The following is a 20,598-nucleotide window of genomic DNA, read 5'->3' as shown; positions in this document are numbered from 1 at the left end:
GAAATAAAAATCCCTTGATTTGTGTGATCAATTTCTAAGCCAAGAAAGTATCTCAAGGGACCAAGATCTTTCATGTGAAAGTGAGAAGACAAGAGTGTTTTCAGAGTAATAATTTCTTTCTTATCATTTTCAGTGATAAGTAAATCATCAACATAAACCAGGATGGCTGTAATCAGATTTTGACTGTGTATAGCCAAAGGAGACAAGAGAAGAAGAGAGTTTGACAAACCATTGTCTTGGGGCTTGTTTAAGCCCATACAAAGACTTGTTGAGTTTGCAAACAAGTTGAGTGTTCTTGACAGGAGCATTGCCTTGGAAATCAACCACAATTTTTCTACCATGACCAGTGTACCCTTGAGGAGAGACATATAAACATCCTCATCCAGATCACCATGAAAGAATGCATTGGTTACAACCATTTGAGTGTGTAGGGAATATTTCAAGCATCACCCCAAACTTGAACCCCACTGTGATCATACACTTAAGCATGATGGCGTCTAAAGGGAAGGAAGGTAGAGCAAAAGAGTCGCCAACAAGTTTTAGGAACTTGTAAACCGTTTATAGGGTGAAGGTTACACCCCTTAACGATTCATGAGATCGTCAACTCCAATAGGTCTGGAACCATGACTAGTGTTCGGGGATGAAGATACAAATCTAATCTAAAAGAGAAAGTACCTGCCCTAATAATAGGCCTTTACTTTGTTCTACTTGTATTCATGTGCACTTTCTTACTAACATGCAATCAGTAGATTTGCCCTAAACCTGTTTATCTATGTTGGTTGAATCATCCTTTTAATCATACTTGATATTAGAAATTTTAGTTGTTACCCTAAACATGATACTAGGAAGCAATAAAACAACCTAACATGATACTAGGAATCAAAATAACAATCTAAGCATGATTTCTATATCAAAAGATCAATAAAGCAATTAAATAACTTACTTGGATACCTCGTATCTCTTTCTAATAACAAAATACACTCATTAGTAACTTCAAGGAAAATAATAATAAAATAATTAAATCAAATAATTGAAATATAGATTTGGGACCGAACCCTCAAAAATATCGAACCTTTCACGTTTAGTACGAAGAGAACTTAGAACTTGGCTAGGTGCTTCTAGTGCTAATGTATGAGGAATTGTGTTTGTAAAAGGGCTAGGCTAGAAAGAGGGAGAAAGAGAATAAGCTTTTTTAACTTAGAGAGAGAAGAGAATTAGAGAATTTTGGTTGAGAATTGGTTATTGAAAACGGAGGTCGAAGGACCCTATTTATAAGAAAATAGTTAGGAATCGATTGAAACGAATCAGAGTTCGAAAAAGAATAAGACATATCTCTGTCGCTAGCGACAGGGCTCGTCGCCAGGCAACGAACCTGTCGTTTGGCGATGCAAGACAGTTTTTGCGGATTTTGTTTTTATCATATCTTCTGATTCAGAAGTCCAAATAAGTCATATAATATGTCGTTGAAAAGCTCTTGAAGTCTAATTTCCAACCCAATTAGAATAAAATTAAAATATTTTGTAGATAAAAATATATGGCAAAAATAGTGGAAAGGTGTTAGTTTTGGATAGAGTTTCGTATTCCATTCATACCTTTTTCGTTATAGCTAGGAATTAATATTATAATATATCATTGGAAAGATAATTTCAAAATCTATCCAACCATATAAGATTTGGATAAAGATTATGAGGCACAAAAATAATATCTGACTATCTTTGAACATCTTTAAATTCGAATAGAATTAGGATTTTAAAAAAGGAAAGTTTTATTCAATTTCAAACTCTTTGATTTTATCTTTTCAAAAAGGATGATTAAGATCTTTTAGAAACTTATAGAAGATTATAATAAATCCTAATTATTTTAGGAATAGGATTAAACCTTTGGACCCTCCATATGATCATTGGGCCGTTGGTAAAATCCGGTTTGAGCCCAGTTCAGTATTTTGGCCATAACTTCCTCATTATTCATCGGAATTGGGCTTATAATATATCGTTGGAAAGGTCTTTTTAAACCCCACACAACTACAATATTATTGGACCCATATAATGGACCAAAATAAACTGGAATGCACGTTTTACATAAATAGGGTAAGAAAAGAAATATTTTCAAAAACAGAAAGAAGAGAAATTTTAATAAAAACATCCTCATCACTAGACTTTTCACACTTTCGCTATGTACGATAATCAAATGACATGAAAGGTATTCATCACTGGGTTTGGTTTTAGGGATACACATTTGGGTGTCTACAGAGTGGTAACCCAACCATGCATTGCAGCTACAACTAAGAGAGTTTTGACAGTGGTCATCTTGGCAACAAGAGCAAAAGTTTCACTGTAATCCACCCCATATTGTTATATGCAACCCAAAACAACTATTCTGGCTTTATGTCTCTCAATATCACCATTGGACTTGAATTTTGTCTTGTATATCCATTTACATCCAATCACCCTTTTTCCTTGTGGAAGAGTAGTGACTGTCCAAGTGCCATTCAATTCACATTGTTCAAGTTCCTTGTTCATGGCATCCACCCAATGCTGATTAGTAACAACATGTTTGTAAAATATAGGGTCTTGAGATGTAGCAAGGGTAGACATAAAGCAATGAAACTCATGACCAACTTCTTGAGAAGCCAAATTTGCTATCTGAATCTCAGATTTTTTCTTAGGTTAGATGTAATCTTTCATCCAAACAGGTGGTTTCATTGGTCTTGAGCTTTGCCTCACATTTTGTTCTGTATCCAGAGAAGTTAAAGGGCTATCACTTTGTGTCTGAAAAGGAACAGGAATAGGAGAAGGGATTTGATAGGAGTTAGAAATAGGTGAAGAGATTAGAGTGGCATCAGAAGTAGGAATTGAAATAGGAGTTGGTGTGTCTGTTGTGTTTTCATTTTGGTTTGGATCTTTAATTTCATCAATATACATATGATTGAAGTTTTCTTTTTGGGTAAGAGTGGAAGGCACAGGTTTCATGTATTGATCAAGAGAGGTAAGTTGAAATGGAAAGATGGTTTCATGGAATGTGACATCCCTAGATACAAAGATTTTCTTTGATTTTATATCAAGTAACTTGTAACCCTTTTGAGTTGCAGGATACCCAATGAACACACAGTATACACCTCTGGGCTGAAACTTGTCTGTAGTCCCAGCTAGGTTGGCAGCAAAGGCCAGGCACCCAAATACTCTCAAGTGTGAATAGTCTGGTTAAGATTTGAACAAGACTTGATAAGGAGTTTTGTTCTTTAGAAATGGTGTGGGCAGTCTGTTGATCAAATGAGCTGCTGTCATTTTGCTGTGGTCTATCAAAACAGGATGTCTGATCAACAATTCCCAGATTTGCAATAACATCTTGACAATATTAGTCATGGAATTCTAGAGCATTATCTGATCTAAGATATCCATGTGAATCAATTCAAAAGGATGAGATGCATGAGAGGAACTCAAATCATAAGGCAGCTTTGTGAATTTTGCCATGGGACAAGTTGCACATACTTGACTATTTTCAGTAATGCTATCTTAATAGCTGTTCAGATCAAACTATTGTTGTGTGAGGGTGACATTCCATGAGCTGCTTTGTCCTGGAGATGAAGCACTGTGAGCAACAAAAGCTAGCTTAGGTGATATCAAAGGGATCAAAGCAAGGAAATTGCTGTTAAGAAGATATCAAAGGGATCAAAGCAAGGGATAAAAGAGTACATGTCAGAAGTGAAGATTATTAGCCGTTTGAGGCATAAAAATTTGGTTCAACTTCTTGGTTGGTGCCATGAACGAGCAGAGTTGCTTCTTGTTTATGAATTTATACCTAATGGAAGTCTTGACACCCATCTTTATGCAGGCAAGAGAAAGGTTGTTTTACCCTGGGCAACGAGGTACAAAGTTGTACAAGATTTGGCATCTGCCTTGCTATATCTACACCAAGATTGGGAACAATGTGTATTGCATAGAGATATCAATCCAAGCAATGTCATGCTTGATTCCGACTTCAATTCCAAGCTTGGAGATTTCGGGCTGGCAAGACTGGTAGATCACAATCTTGGTGCACAGACAACTGTATTAGCTGGTGTTTCGGATGAAAATAATGGGACCTTGCCGAAGGTCCGCTGAAACGGAGAAGACTAGATTCGGTCCAAGTAATGTTGGGCCGAAGGTTTCCTGCACAGTAAATACACGTAAACTAGCCTCGGGGGTGTTGCCGAGGAAGGCCCCTCCGATGCTAAAGTCAGTACAATGTGTAGAAAGAGAACACTATGCAAGAGAATTAGTTGCTTGAGGCTTTGCTTGAGTATATGAGAATGTATGAGAGTATATGAATGAATGTGAAAATGTAATATTGATGGCTTTTATACCTCTTCATACATGGAGAAGTTGGGCCTTAGCCCAATTGGCTTGCTTTGAGGGCTGACCTTTGACTTTAGCACAATTGGAGAGATGAACCTTGACCTTGGGCTTTTAATTGGATCATTTAATGCCTAGGCCCAATTGGACTAAATTGGACCCAAACAACTTTCCCCCCAGACCCGATTTGGAAGGATGACGGGTCGGGTTTGATTTAATTAAGAAAAGGAGGGAAGTGAATGATTTAATTAATCCAAAAATTTGAATTTAAACCGTAATTAATGAGATAACAACGGTTAAGGCGGATGATTGTGGAAGTTGGACGGATAATGGGCAGTTTAATCGCAAGGTCGTGTGTTTAACGGTTACTTAGTGGGGTATTTAAGAGAAATTGAAACGCGGACTCCCCGTATTCCCATTTCTGGAGATATAATCAGAAGCGCGTCATCTCTCCTCACTTATTCACCAACACAAACCCAGAATTCTCGAGAGAACCCAAGAACCCGCATCAAAACTTCGCAAATTCCCCGAGCATTAAGCTTAGAAACTGAGGCTTGCCACTACGAACTCGTAAATCGGCAACTTTCGCTTCAGATTAAGGTAAATTCCTTTGATTTCAGTTTATTTTTCTTCGAATTCGAACTCCTTCCCTTTTTTTTTCGACTTTTTACTTCGAAATAATCAATGGTAAGAGGAGTTAGAGGTAGAGCCCGTGCTCCAAGAAGAGCAAGGCCAATTCCCGATCCTAGGAACAGGATTGGGACGTGGAATGGACAAAGGCCAGAGTCTGACCCTGCTGAAGGGATTAGGGCGACTCCAATTTCCTCGGCTCCTCCTCAGAGAACGGAGAGGCCGAGCGCTTCTGGACGGGACGATGAAGTTCCCGCTGTCCTTGGATATCCTACCCGGGTTTTCAGAATGGGAGAATGCCGAAGTAGCTTCGGCCATGATAAAGAACCGCCCCTACTCATGGTGGGTGGAGAATGCCGAACAATATCGGTTTGCCGAGCAAATTGAGTTGCATTACGGCATTTTTGAAGCTGATGGGTATTGGTGCCGAATGCCCGCGGCATCCGATAGAATCCATCGTCCACCCCCGGGGTATGTGGGGGTGTACACAAGACAGCTTCAGTACGGGCTGAGGTTCCCTTTGGACGTATTCGTCCGAGACTTGCTGATCCATTACAATATCTCCCTATGTCAGCTAACTCCTACCAGCATCCGAAGGGTGATGACATACTTATGGGTTTGCAAGTTCTTCAAGTATGTGCCGAACCTGCACTGCTTCAAAAAGCTTCATCGGCTAGTGCCAAATATTCAAAGTGGGCACGGAAGCCATGGTTCATGGTGGTACCGGATTGAGTCCCGGCCCCAGTACCTAACCATGTGGCCGAACGACTCTTCAGACAAGGAATGGAGAGGTCAATGGATTTGGGTTAGGGCACCCACGGATCCGGGCCACCCTTGCGTATTCAGCGCTCCCCGGTACCTTGCTGAGCCTGATCCCGACATGGGAAGTCTAGGTCCCCCCGCAGACAACGGGCCAGATCCGAACCTTAATCAGCAGAACATCTTCGGCAAGCTGCCGAACCGGGGGGGCAGCGGCCGAATGCAGCATATCCCGGAGACTTGGCTCCCCGATACGCATTATGTTTTCCAAGAGAACATGCTAGCAGCTGTTGGCCTCAGCCGAAAGTTTAAGGATGGTAAGCTTCTTCGGCTGGGGCCGAGGCTTTTTAATTATCTCTTTTTCTTCTCTCACTTTGCTTTTTTTATGCTGTGCCAACCTAACTGAACTGACCTTTCCCCTTTTCTTTTTCAAAGCGGGACGAGACCAACGTTGGCATTAACTACGCTCGTCTTGGTGTCAACCGAGAACGAGCTGTAACTGATCGGGCCCCGTCTATCACTGAACCGAGGCATAGGGAAGTTCATCTAGACTCTTCCCACTTCCAAATTGAGGCTGTTGCTCTGTATCAGAGGCAGAAGCCTTGGTGGAAGAAGAGAGACCCCTGGTTTCAGCTGTTGGACGAAGAAGCTGAAGCTGCCCGTACGGCCGAAGAGGTTGCACGGGTTATCGAAGCTTGCGAAGGAGGAGAAGGGTCCTCCAGAGCTGCTGAAGAAGAAGCTGCAGCTAGGGCAGCTGAAGAAGACGAGGCTTTGCTGAAGACCTTGGTGAGCTTTCAGACTTAACTTTGTCTTTCTTTTTTTTTTTTTTTTTTTTGTACTCACATTCTTCCTCCCCCCTGTCTTTTACAGTCTGAAGAGAGTAACAGACACAGAGAAGGGAAAGCCCATGTTCGTCCCGAAGACCAGATACAAGAAGAGTCTTCAGACTCAGACATGGACGAGCAGCCCCTTCAGAAAAGGCGCCGAAGAATGGCCATCATCGGCCCTCATGACTTTCAGCGAAGGCCGATGACCATCGGCGTTGAAATAAGGGAACCCGAGGAAGGCAATGGATCGCCGAGGGTTCCCCGGCCACCACCCCAATCACCTCAAAAGACCCCTCCGCCACCTCCTGAGATGGAGGTGGATCAGAGAACTCCCGAATCTAAGGGAGGGGTCCAAGAAGAAGTTCAGGAGAGTGCTGCTGAGCACAAAAATAAGGATGCCGTGATGCCCAGTGCTGAAGGGTTTCACGGCAGACATTGCAAGAGAGGTTGAGGCTTTCGTCCTCACCCCTGAAGAAGAAGAAGTCATAATAATTGACTCTTCTGAGAAGGATGATGCTGAGCCATCCAAAGCTAAAGAAGCTCCATCGTCATCCTTTCCTTCCTTCCAGACTCTGCAATCTGGAGAAATGGGTTTCTCGGCCCCCCGAATTCCAATCCCAGATCACATCTGGGACCTCATATGGGGTCAGAACCGAGAAGGTGCTGCAGCCTACTTCGGCGATTTTGCTGGCATGTCCGAAGTAGATAGGGCAAGAATCTGGTCGCTGAAGGCCACTGCTGGGATGGGCGAATCCAGCAGATCAGTTCTTGACCCAGCCAGGTCTAACCAACTGCTGATGATGCAGGTGATTTTCCTTGCCTTTATTTCCTCTAAAATTCAGCTCTATTTTTATTATTATTTTTTTTTTACTTGTGCTCCTGTTTTCAGTTCGTGCACAATCAGACTCTCACTGTAGAGCTGATGGATACCCTACAAGATAGGGTAGACGCTGCCGAGCACGACAAGAAGGTAGCCGAAGAGTAATTAAAGCTTGCTAAGCTGAAGCAAGCAGCAGCTGAAGAGAAGCATCAGAAGGGTGAGGAATACGAGAAAAAGGCTGCTGAAGCCTTCAAAACCTTCTGCGACGCTATGGAGAAGGAAGTTTTTCCCCCACTGATGGAAGGGGAAAAATTCCTCCAAGAGCACATGGGAGTGGACGTCTCCAGATTCAAGGCTGCCATTGAGAGCCGAATCCAGGAAGGAGCTGCTGCGCAAGCTGAAGTGCAGCAACGGCTAGAAGCTCTTGAAGCCAGCAGAATGGCTGCTGAAGAGCTGCTCCAAGCCAGGGATGTCCAACTCTCAGAGGCTGCTGCTGCTGCTGAAGTTCAAAGAGCTAAACTCCATGAGGCTGAGGATCAACTGATGGCCAAAAAAGTAGAAGTGGCCCAGGCTCAGACAAAGGCTTCCCAAGTTCAGCAGGAGCTGAATGAGCTGAAAGGTTCCTCCTCCAAGCTCGCCGATGAGCTGAAGAAATCCAAGGAAGACTTGGAGGAGACCTAGAAGAAGTTGGCTGATGCTGAGGCTCTACTCAAAGTCCGTGTCTATACCCAGGAAGAATATGAAATGGGTTTCAGAAACGGGTTCAGAGTATGCCGAAGAGTCTGCCTTCATGCTGAGCCGAAGCTGGACTGGTCCAAATGTGCTGAATGGATCCAGAATCCCGAAGACCCTCATATGAAGTATGCAACTCCAGTCGAAGCTGAAATTCTTAAGGCTGAGGAAGCCGAAGAAGAAGCTGAGAGAATGGAGTTGGAGGCTGAACAGAGGGAAAGGGAGGCTCGGCAGAGTGCAAAGCCTGCTTCTTCTGCTGCTGGGGTTGAGGCCACCATGGGGCTCAACAATGCTGATCAGTCTGATCCTCGGGCTGAAGCATAGGAACTCGGGCAGTCGTCTTCAGAATCTAGCGGTTCATCATGAGCTTAACTTTAGACTTGCCGCTTTCTGAATTTTTTGCCTTGTTTTTTGCTTCAGCTTGCCTTGTCGTACAAAACAGTTTAATTTTTTGCTTCTGTACGTATTTCGGCAGCTGTTATTTTCCGCTTGTGGGCGGCTGCCGATACAGTGTATTTGAACTTGTAGCTCAATTTCTGAGCATAAATTATTAATTTGATGTTCTTTTCTTCAGCTGCTTTGTTTTTGAATGCTTTACTGTTTCTTCAATTCTGCTGAACATAAACTTGCACTGATAGTGCTTCTTGCCCCCCCAGAAATTGAAGTATGGCTTCAGCTGAATAAACAATTTCTTCACTTCTTAAAAATGGGTATCCGAAACACAGGGCCAACTGAAGGCAATGCTTCTGGGATACAAGTCTTACTGAAGCTTGACTTCAGCTGAAAGACTAGAGTTCTTTAAAAAATGGATATCCGAAACACAGGGCCAACTGAAGGCAATGTTTCGGATAATAGCTTTCTGGGATACAAGGCTCAGTTAAGGCAATATCCCAGAATTGTCCATGGACTCATGTCTTTGGAGAACAAGTCTTACTGAAGTTGGACTTCAGCTGAAAGACCAGTGTTCTTTAAAAAGACGAGTTTTTTCAGCAATCTGAAACCCAGTTACCCGAAGGCGAAGGTTTCAGACGAGGCTGAATAAACAATTTTCAATTGTTGCCGTTCTCCTTGATTTTCTGTCTATCTTTGAAAAATGGATACCCGAAACACAGGGCCAACTTAAGGCAATGTTTCGGATAATGGCTCTCTGGGATACAAGGCTCAGTTAAGGCAATATCCCAGAATTGTCCATGGACTCGTGTCTTTGGAGAAAAAGTCTTACTGAAGTTTGACTTCAGCTGAAAGACCAGCGTTCTTTAAAAAGACGAGTTTTGTCAGCAATCTAAAACCCAGTTACCCGAAGGCGAAGGTTTCAGACGAGGCTGAATAAAAAACCCTTAAAGAGTAGATAGAACGAAGAAAACTTTGAAAGGATAAAAAGTTGTAAACATTTATATAAATGGCGGCTCCAAGGCCTTTCATTAGTTCAAAATGTACTTACAAAGATTGTTCTGCCCCGAAGGGTTTACACATGATATTTTTTCAGTACATCAGCGTTCCAGTGATTTTTCAACTCAGTTCCATCCAACTACCGAAGTCGGTATGTCCCTGGCTGAAGCTCATCATAGATTTCATAAGGTCCTTCCCATGCAGCTGAGAGTTTCCCATGGATTCGGCCTTTCTGAACTGCAGCAGCATTCCGAAGGATAAGGTCTCCAATTTTGAGAGGCCTTGCATGGACCCTTCGGTTATAAAATTTGCCGATTCTCTGCTTATAAGCGGCCATTCTGTCTCGGGCTGAGTCTCTTACTTCGTCGAGGAAATCGAGAGATTCCCTCATCAGTTGCTCATTCTCAGCCGAGAAATGGTGCACTCGTAGGCTCTCAGAGCCAATTTCCACTGGAAGGACGGCTTCGGCACCATATACCAGTTCAAAAGGTGAATAGCCCGTTGCCTCTTTTTCAGTTATCCGAAGGGACCAAAGGGTTCCAGGGAGCTCCTCCAGCCACTTGGACTTTTGATCTTCCACCCTTTTCTTGAGGGCATTTAAGATCTGTTTATTTGCAGCTTCGGCTTGTCCGTTACTTTGCGGGTGGCATACCGCTGAATATGCCAGTTTGATGCCGAACTGATCTGTATACCGCTTCAGCGGTAAGTTATCAAATTGCCTCCCATGATCGAAGACAAATACTCTCGGGATGCCAAATCGAGTGATGATATTCTGCCAGATAAATTTTCTGACAGTTTGCTCTGTAATGTTCGAGGCTGCTTCGGCCTCGATCCATTTACTGAAGTAGTCGACACCAACTATCAGCCATTTTTTCTGGTACACAGCCTCTGGAAATGGTCCCAGTATATCCAGTCCCCATTGGGCAAACGGGAGTGGATTAAGGATCGGCTGAAGATCCCTTGCTGGCTGATGGATAACTGGAGCGTACTTTTGACATTTTTCGCATTTCCGAACCAGCTCTTTAGCATCTGCGATCATGGTGGGCCAGTAATATCCAGCCCTCAATGCCTTGTGGGCTAAGGTCCTTCCCCCAATGTGGTTCCCACAGATGCCAAGGTGAATCTCCCGTAGGATATAATCTGCATCTGTTGGTCCCACGCATTTCAGCAATGGGGCTGAGAAGGACTTTTTCAGAAGTTCCCCCCTAAAGACAATGAACCTAGAGCTGGTTCTCTTTATTTTGGAGGCCAAAGCTTTATCTTCGGGAGTTTCTCCCCGAAGCTTGAAAGCTAGGATGGGGTCCATCCAACTAGGCTATGGGTCAGCGCAGCACACTTCAGGTGCTTCGTCGATACTTCTCTCTCGACGCACTTCTACATATACAGATCTGTTCAGCTCGGTAAGAGATGAACTGGCAAGTTTGGAAAGTGCATCGGCTTGAGTATTCTGACCCCTTGGGATCAGCTGAACCTCAAAAGTTTTCATTTCTGCAATGACTGACTTGATCTTGGCAAGATAAGCTATCATGGAGGGCTCTTTGGCCTCGTAGCTGCCACTGATCTGATATGCAACTAGCTGAGAGTCTGTTTTTAGGCAGACATGATCGGCTTCCAGGGAGATGCACAATTCTAGGCCGGCGATTGCTGCCTCATACTCGGCTTCATTGTTCGAGGCCTTAAAAGAAAATTTTAGTGCATACTCAAAGGATTTGCCTTCGGGAGAAGTTATCACCACTTCTGCACCCGAACCGTTTTCGGTGGAAGATCCATCCGTAAACACGGTCCATACTTTCTTTTCACTGTCTAGCGCTTCTTGGTATGAGCATTCGGCCAAGAAATCCGCTAGAGCTTGAGCCTTAATGGCAGCCTCGGACGGTAGCTGATGCTGAATTCGGTGAGCTCAAAAGCCCACTTGGCTAGCCTACCAGATTTTTCAACCTTGCCGAGAACTTTTTCCAACGGCTGATCAGTTAAGACCACTATCTGATGGCAATCAAAATAGGGCCTCAGCTTCCGAGCAGCTACTACTACCGCGAAAGCGACTTTCTCGAGTAGAGGATAGCGAGTCTCGGCATCCGTCAGTGTATGACTGACAAAATAGATCGGTTGCTGACTTTTACTTTCTTCCTTCAGCAATACTGCGCTGATGGTGGCTGGGCTAACGGCCACATATAGGTACAAAGTTTCTCCTTCAACTGGGCTAGCCAGCGTTGGGAGTTGAGCCAGATGCTCCCGAAGCAGTTTGAAGACGTCTTTTTTGCTCTTCCTCCCAAACGAGCTCTTTTTTTTTCGGGAGCTTCAAGGCTTTGAAGAAAGGTAACCCCTTATCCGAAGCTCTGGAAATGAACCTCGAGAGGGCTGCCATTCTTCCGGTGAGACGCTGAACATCCCGCTTCGTTTTCGGCTCAGGAAGGTCGAGCGCCGCTTTGACTTTGGAGGGATTGGCATCAATCCCCCTTTTGCTGACCATGAACCCAAGGAATTTCCCTGAGTTCACGCCGAAGACACACTTCTTCGGATTCAGCTTCATTTGATGCTTTCTCAAGGTGGCGAAAGTTTTAGCCAGGTCCTTTACATGGTCCTCTGGTTTTTTGCTTTTGACGATCGAATCGTCAACATAGACTTCCATGTTTCGGCCCTTTTGATCGGCAAAAACTTGATCCACCAGCCTTTGATAGGTTGCCCCAGCATTTTTCAATCCGAAGGGCATCATTTTGTAATTGTACACCCCAACGTTCGTGACGAATGCTGTCTTTGCTCGATCGTCGGGGTGCATGAAGATCTGATGATACCCCGAGAATGCGTCCATGAAACTAAGCAAGGCATGGCCACTTGTCGAATCGACTAGCTGATCGATCCTCGGCAAGGGATAGAAATCCTTCGGACAAGCCGTATTTAGGTCCGTGAAGTCAACGCACATCCTCCAGGTACCATTGGGCTTCTGAACCATCACAACATTTGCCAGCCATTCTGGATATTGGCAAGGTTCGATGAATCCTGCCTCCAGCAATTTTTTGATCTCGGCTGCGATGTCTTGGTTCTTATTGGCGGAGTAATTCCGCTTCTTTTGCTTAACTGGTCGACACGTTGGGTCAACATTAAGCTTATGGGAGATGAGGTCTGAACTTATCCCGAGCATATCAGCTGCCGAGAAAGCAAACACATCTCTGTTGTCTCGAAGGAGCTGAGTAAGTTCACAACGGGTGTTCGGATCAAGGTCCATCCCGATTGTTACAAATTTCTCAACGTCTCCTTCGGCCAACTCAACTGTTTCAGTTTGCTGGTCCATGTCCATTGCTGATGGACTGGACTCCTCATAATCTGGCCTGCTGCCAATGTCAGCAGGTGTCCCAGTCTTTTTGTTCTTCGGCTGGCTCTCTGAGTCTTGCTGTTCAGCTGAAGAGCTAGCCTTTTCCCTTTCGGGCCCTTTACCTCTGGGTTCAGATCCTTGAGCCGAAGCACTTAGGCCTTTCGGCTTTTTGGTGCTTGGCTCTCTTTCTTTTTCTTTCTCCTCCTCATCCTTGTCGTCATCTAGGCGACTACTGGATGGCTTGAGGTAGTTGCACCTTCGGGCGTCCTTTTGGTTGCCCTGTATCCTTTCGGGAAAGCCGGCGTCTGAGACGTAAATCATCAGTTGATGATAAGTTGAGACGACCCCTTGGATCTCATGAATTATGGGTCTCCCCAAAATCACGTTGTACACTGAAGGAGCGTCAATGACCAAAAATTCAATCATGACGTTCTTGGCTGCCTCATCGCAGTCGATGGTGACAGGAAGTGTCACCTTCCCATCTGGATAAGTTGAAGCCCCGTTGAACCCGGATACCGGGTAGGGTACCGGCGTAAGGTGCTTGGGCTTCAGCTTAATTTGATTGTAGGCCTTTCGGAACAGAATGTTTGCTCCGCTGCCACCGTCAACAAGGACCTTACTGACGTCGTGGTTGGCCACCGTGGCGATGATCACCAACGGATCCTCGTGAGGGAACGTTATCCCCCGGCAGTCGGCGGCTGTGAACGTCATGTTCGGCACCGGCGACTGGGGAGACTGAATGTCAGCGTTGTTCACCTGGTGAGTCAAAGCTCTAAGGTGTCGCTTGTGCTCCCTCCGAGAGTATATTCCTCCCGAGATAACATTGATCGGAGGGAATTTCCCCTCCGGCTTTTTACTGTTCTTCCGGGGGAAGTCGAGGTCTTGCCGAGAGTCCTTTGCTGACTTCTCGGATTCTTTTTTCTCGCGGTGATCCGCGATGTATTTTTTCAAGTATCCCTTCCGGACCATGTCCTCTATCTGGTCCTTCAGTTGGATACACTCCTCAGTGTTGTGTCCCGAAGACTCGTGGAACTCGCACCACTGATTTTTATTTTTTCGCTGATACCACTCTGGGAGTGGTCTCGGCTTTCGGTACTCTGCTCCTCCTTCGTCACGCTGTAAATTTTGGCGCGTGGAAGAGAGAGCGGAGTGTAGGACTCGTATCTACCTGTGTATGAGGTAGATTTTTCCTTCTTTGGGTCGCTGGCCGAAGATTGCTCCGAGGCCTTTGACTTTCCCTTTGCCTTATGGCCTTGGCCTTCAGACAAGGGTATTTGTTTTTGTTTCCCTCCCCCAAATTGAGGTTGGGTTTTCGCTTTGTTCCATTCTTCGGCTCGGATGAACTTATCCGAGGCATTCAGAGCTTCCTCCAAGGTCTGCGGAGTATGCATGACCATGAAGTCTAGGAACTTCCCGGGCTGAAGGCCATTCTGCATTGCAAAAACGGCTAGCCCCTGGTCCAGCTGAGAGACGCTGGATGACTCGTTACTGAAACGGGTCAGATAGTCTCGGAGGCTTTCGGTTTCCCCTGTTGTAGACTCATGAGTTCTGCAGTAGTCTTCTCTCGGCGGTTTGCCGTGGAAAACTTGCTCCTAAATTTGGAGGACAGATCATCCCACCCTGTTATGGAGCCTTGCTTTACTCCCTTGGAGATCCACGCTTGCGCGATCCCCTTGAGAGTGGTTGGGAAATATTTGCACTAAGTCGCTTCGGATCTGGGGCAAAGATGCATATGAGTCTCATACGAGGCCACGTGATCCTTCGGATCCGAGGTCCCGTCATATGTGATGTGCGACGGTATTTTAACCGTGGGCACGCGCTCTTCCAGTATCCATTGCTCGAATGGTGAACTAGCGGGTAGCATAACAGCTAAATTGGATCATTTAATGCCTAGGCCCAATTGGACTAAATTGGACCCAAACAGCTGGTACTTTAGGATACCTTGCTCCCGAGTGTGTTATCACAGGACAGGCTAGCAAGGAGTCTGATGTCTATAGTTTTGGGGTGGTGGCCCTTGAAATTGCTTGTGGAAGGCGGCCTGTTGAAGATAATGCGAGTACGTTAGAATGGGTTTGGAATCTCTATGGAGAAGGCCGTCTTCTTGAAGCAGTTGACAAAAGTCTCGAAGAAGATTTCAACATTCAGCAAGTCGAAAGCTTAATGGTGATTGGCTTGTGGTGTTGCCATCCAGACCATACTTATCGTCCTTCTATAAGACATGCTTTAAGTGTTCTAAATACGGAATCACTTTTGCATAGCTTGCCTTCAAAGTTTCCGGTTCCAATCTATTGTTCTCCCCAAATGAACGTGGATACTTTCTATATCACATCTTCTTCTAGATTTACAGGCAGTAGTGGAGCTACATGCTCTTCCTCTGGGCCAGTTATTTGTGATGGCTCTTTCCCCTTGTTATCTGAAAATGCAGTGCTGAAGTCTGATTAGCCTTAATATATACATCTTTATATTTTAAGGAAAAAAAGAGTGTTTATTAAAATTATTTCATTATGGTAACTCTCTGAACATACAGTCTGTACAATTGTACATTGAAGTATTTTCTGTGATTTCCAGAATCAGTGCTGCATCAATTTAATTTTGTTTCACTGTAGTATTATATCAAGGTGTTATGCATTGTTTTAAATGTAGTACTGCTGTGTATAAATTCAAAGGAAATTTTGGTTGTATGATTAATCCCTAACATAATGTTTCTTGAACCCTGCTAGTCCCCATTATTTGCCAAAAATTTAAGTCCCCCATCAGGAAAGATTTTACTCTGTCATTGGCTCGTAAGAATCTAAGACTAGAGATCTCTTTTTCAGATCACGTACTATTGATTCTACATTAGTACATGTAGTATTTGTGAAACTCTCTCAAAAGGTAAAACTGGGTAACATTTTGGGAATGGAGAAAGTATATGCATATACGTCTTTGACTCTTTGCACCTTTGCTCACGAGTTGAACGTAATTTTGAGAGGAAACTATTTTTTCCATTGACCTGGTACATGCAATGTGTTGCAATCTTGAATAATTTTTTTCCTGGACTTTTTATAGAAGGGTCTAAATTTGAACAAAAGATGAGGTGAAGAGGAGAGACTAAGTGACCCTGTATTAAGAACTAGTGAGTGTAGTGACTATTGAGAAAGAGTTAATGGATGGTCACGTATTGCATAAGCCATAAGATATCAAGAAAGAGAGCGAGGCTAAGAAGTCAAGTTAATCAAGTTGGGTGAAATAAATAGATAAACAGGACTATGTTTTTAAAGACGAAGGGAGTATTTATTTTCCACGATAGATGTCAGCATCGGTAATTGATCGTAATAAACATATGGATTTTAGTCATTGTCCTTTAATCTAGATTTCTATGACTTAGCTGGTTGTAACTAACACGGTGCTTTAATTATAGCATAGAATTATTTGAGTAGTTTGTGTTTGACATAGTCAACAAACTGCAGCAGAAAACTGAATATAGTGTAACCTGGACTTTTCTAAGTGAATTTGAGCAAGTTTTGTATCCAACCTATAATTTTGTCTGCCTTTCTTCATTCTTTGTATCTTTTGCTCTGTATTCCAATCTAAAGAAATGAGCTTATCAATTCGCAGCTTCGGTTCATCATTATACTTCATCCCAATGACCTCTACTATCTTTCATATCTTTATTTTGCTGTTGTTTGTTGTCTCACATGTACAATCGTTGAGCTTTAGTTTCTCGAGTTTTAACCAAAACACACCAAATATTACCTTAAGGAACGATACAACTCTTGTAAATGGCGCTATTCAGCTGACTGCCAATAGAGCTGTTGGCGGTAACAGTCAAAGTGTAGGACGAGCATCCTACAATCAGGCTGTGCGCCTTTGGGATAAAAGCACTAACAAGACAACAAACTTTACCACCCACTTTTCTTTTGATATCGCACAGATAATTAACAATGAAAACTACTACGGTGATGGACTCGCCTTTTTTCTAGCGCCGTTCAATGTTTCAGCTGATGCTCCAGGGGACTCATCTGGTGGGTGTCTTGGTTTGATAGGTGGTCAATCTAGTCCTGGTCAATCTTGCAATGTTACGAGTACATACCCGTTCGTTGCTGTCGAGTTTGATAGCTTCCACAATAGATGGGATCCAGGTTTTTCAGGGGCTTCGAGTAATGATCATGTAGGAATAAATGTCAATTCTGTATATTCAAAAGCAAATTTTACAGTGACTGAAGGCCTGAAGAACAGGAGTACAGCCAATGCATGGATAACTTATGATTCTTCTACCAGAAATCTAAGTGTTTACTTAAGCTATGATGCTAATCCTGTATTTAATGGAGATTCTAACATTTCATATGTCATTGACCTGAGATCAATTCTCCCGGAAAGAGTCAGAGTTGGGTTTGCTTCTGCAACAGGAGCTAATTACGAACTTCATAACATACTTTCTTGGGATTTCAACTCAACCTTAGAAGATGTCGATATTAGTGTTACGCCACCTCCACAAAATAACACAAGCAATCAACCATCAACTAGGCCAAGCAAAAAAACAAGTAAAGCAGCATTGGTTGGTGGCCTTGTAGGTGGTATTAGTGTCATCATTATTGGATTAGGTGCATTAGCATTTATGTGGAGGGGAAGGAGATCCAGAGAAAATAACGATGACATAAATTTTGATATGGATGATGATGATTTTGATCAGGATACTGGGCCAAGGAGGTTTACATACAGTGAACTTATTCGTGCTACTAACAACTTCCCTGAGGAAGGGAAGCTAGGACAGGGAGGTTTTGGAGGTGTGTATAGAGGTTATCTGTCTGATCTTAGCCGGGATATTGCAGTTAAGAAGATATCAAGGGGATCTAAACAAGGGAAGAAGGAGTATGTGTCAGAGGTGAAGGTTATTAGCCGCCTGAGGCATAAAAATTTGGTTCAACTTCTTGGTTGGTGCCATGAACGAGGAGACTTGCTTCTTGTTTATGAATTTATGTCTAATGGAAGTCTTGACACCCATATTTACGCCAACAAAAGAAAGATGGTCTTACCTTGGACAGAGAGGTACAGAATTGCCCATGGCCTGGCATCTGCCTTACTGTATCTCCACGAAGAATGGGAACAATGTGTGTTGCACAGGGATATTAAGTCCAGCAATGTCATGCTTGATTCTAATTTCAATGCTAAGCTTGGAGATTTCGGGCTAGCTAGGCTTGTAGACCACAGTCTAGGATCACAAACAACTGTATTGGCCGGCACTTTAGGCTATCTAGCCCCAGAGTGTGTTATGACAGGAAAATCCAGCAAAGAATCTGATGTCTACAGTTTTGGGGTGGTGGCCCTTGAAATTGCTTGTGGAAGGCGGCCTGTTGAATCCAAGGAAGAGCCTAGTAAGGTGAGTTTGATAGAGTGGGTGTGGCAGCTCTATGGAGAAGGCCGTCTTCTTGATGCAGTCGATGAAACACTCAAAGAAGGAGATTGTGACATTCAGGAATTGGAATGCTTGATGATCATTGGGTTGTGGTGTTGCCATCCTGAACACACTTTCCGTCCTTCCATAAGACAGGTTATAAATGCTCTTAACAAGGAGTCTCCTTTGCCTAACTTGCCTACAAAGTTCCCAGTTCCCACCTATTGCTCTTTGCCAACAAATGTAGAACCTTTCTACATCTCAAGCTCCTCTGGGTTAACAGGAAGCAGTGCTACTGGCACCACAAGCTCCTCATCAGCTCACTCGGTTGTATCTGGGACTACTCCTTTGCTGGTAGACAATGCAAGAGTCTGATTAGGTTTTTCTTCTTTTCTAGACTATATTTGTCTGATGAAAATTGCCCATTTTATATTCTTTTTGGTTGTAAGTGATTTCTTGGTGTTTTGTTTGTTAAATTGTCACTTAGATTGATCGAAAACTTCATTCTTTTTCTAGCATCAGTACTGCCCTAATAATTTTTGCAGAGCTGTAGGATTTTATATCAATGTTTAGTGCATTGTACACTATATTGCACATTGTGTGTCTTTAGTTTCATTCAATTTGAGACAATAGTTTGTTAAATCTTTTGCTTTTCGATTTTTTTTTAAAATGTGCAATTTTCTGTTTTTATGTTGTTTTTGGTTGTTTAATTAACCAAAAAAATTCCTAACTATTTTTTGCTACAGCTAATACCCAGAAAAAGTCTAGGCCATAACTAATTCTGTTTGTCGTAACATGACCCGCCCCAAAGTTAAATGGGTTTTTTGTTATGTACTAGTATTATGTTCATGAAATGGGTTTTTTGTCTGTTGTTGGCTCGTTGTAAGAATATAAGACTAGAGATCAGTTTTTCAGATCACGTACTGTTGATTCTATATTAGTACGAGTAATATTTGTAAAACTTTAAGGTAAAATGGTGCAACATTTTGGGAATTGAGAAAATATATGCATATTCATCTTCTTTGCACCTTTACTCACTAGTTGAATGTACTTTTTTTCCATTGATTTGTTATATGCAATGTATTGCAATTTTGAATACTTTTTTCCTGGACTTTTGTAGAAGGGTCTTTTTTTTTTTTTTTTTTTTTTTTTTTTTTTTTTTTTGAAACAAAGAAGGGTCTAAATTTGAACAAAGTGAAGAGGAGAGATTAATTCATTAATTGACCTTGTATTAAGAACCAGTGACTATTGATGCTCTAAGAATAAAAAAAATTGATCGACAGAGAAAGAGTTGATGGAAGATCATATATCACATAAGTGAAGGAAATGTGTCCTCGACTTTAGTGCAATTACTCAATATAATTATGGATCGTATTATGGAGATAGTAATTCGTTTATTTGGGTCGTCTATACGTCTTGCTAGAGAATGCTATAGTACTTTGGGTTAGTAAGTAACAAACCCGAAGCCCGCCTAAACGGATCCTGCAAGGTCACACATTAGGATTGGATCAATAAAGAAACCCAAAGCCCAAAGTGGGCCTTAGGGTGACCGGCCAAAAAGGGAAAGGGGAGAGAAAACCCTAACCTAATTAATAATAATATAATTACTTATTAATTAGTTAAGGATAATTAAAATACACAGTATTCAGTTTTCTGAAAACAACGTAAGTTTTTCTCTCAATATTTTCTCTCTAAAATTGGTTCTCAACTCCAAGAAAGGTGAAAGGTTTTTCCCGTCCAACTAGCATTGGTGGAGTGTTGATTCAATCCGGTGGACCAAATAGAGGAGTTACAATTGAGACTCTTTATCTCCGGTAGAGAAGAAGATTGCTAAGAGGATTCACGCTTCTAAGGTTAATTCTAAACTATTATGTGACCCTTTATTTGTATATGCATGAGATCCTGTTTAGGTGCATATGAATGTGATTCATAAAATTCCGCTTAGAGTACCTAAAACCCTACAATAAGAGGTCAAGCTAATCGAGTTGGGTGAAATATATAAATAACAAACTATGTTTTTAATGACGAAGGAAGTATTATATTTATTTTCCACAATAAATGTCACATTGGTAATTGACCATAATAAACATATGGATTTTAGTCATTGTCCTTTAATCTAGATTTCTACAACTTAGCCTTTTAATTTTTATTTTTTACTCTCACCGTTTTTAAACACTTGCTCCATTTTTATTTTTTGCACTATTCATTTGTCATACTTTGACTAATGTTTGTGATTTGTACATAAGAAAAAATATAGTCTTGTGGGTACTTGTTGGAATCATCTCAATGAATAGAATATTAATTTTCAATTGTTAGAATTTATACTTGTTGATAATTAAAGATATTAGTGATCAAAGATTAGCATCGGCATGCATGTCCAAGAGAAGTAAAGTAAGTATTTAAAAAAGGAGGGAGTATTTTTTTTT

At 42.5% G+C, this 20,598-nt stretch overlaps 2 protein-coding genes across 2 annotated transcripts; both read left to right on the top strand.

Annotated features, from left to right (window-relative positions):
• The first annotated feature begins 2,921 nt into the window (after positions 1-2,921).
• LOC110720213 (L-type lectin-domain containing receptor kinase IX.1-like) lies at positions 2,922-15,240 on the top strand. Its single transcript, XM_021899221.1, has 4 exons — positions 2,922-2,985; positions 3,089-3,107; positions 3,626-4,056; positions 14,723-15,240. The coding sequence occupies exons 1-4, from the start codon at positions 2,922-2,924 to the stop codon at positions 15,238-15,240; spliced, it is 1,032 nt and encodes a 343-aa protein (XP_021754913.1).
• Positions 15,163-18,814, top strand: LOC110720135 (L-type lectin-domain containing receptor kinase IX.1-like). Its single transcript, XM_021899136.1, has one exon. It carries the CDS (start codon positions 16,376-16,378, stop codon positions 18,545-18,547), a length of 2,172 nt encoding a protein of 723 aa, XP_021754828.1. The 5' UTR covers positions 15,163-16,375; the 3' UTR covers positions 18,548-18,814.
• Positions 18,815-20,598: the final 1,784 nt, after the last annotated feature.

The sequence above is a fragment of the Chenopodium quinoa genome, unplaced genomic scaffold (genome assembly GCF_001683475.1).
Source record: "Chenopodium quinoa cultivar QQ74 unplaced genomic scaffold, ASM168347v1, whole genome shotgun sequence".
Classification (NCBI taxonomy): Eukaryota; Viridiplantae; Streptophyta; class Magnoliopsida; order Caryophyllales; family Amaranthaceae; genus Chenopodium; species Chenopodium quinoa.
The sequence above is the reverse complement of the archived record's forward strand: the minus strand, read 5'-3'. Positions and strand labels throughout refer to the sequence as shown.

Excerpts from the sequence above, each read along its gene's own strand:
- LOC110720213 (XM_021899221.1), top strand. The coding sequence starts at position 2,922 with ATGATTGAAGTTTTCTTTTTGGGTAAGAGTGGAAGGCACAGGTTTCAT. Across the intron at positions 4,057-14,722 it reads ACAGACAACTGTATTAGCTG|CTGGTACTTTAGGATACCTT; the intron begins GTGTTTCGGATG and ends GGACCCAAACAG.
- LOC110720135 (XM_021899136.1), top strand. The coding sequence starts at position 16,376 with ATGAGCTTATCAATTCGCAGCTTCGGTTCATCATTATACTTCATCCCA.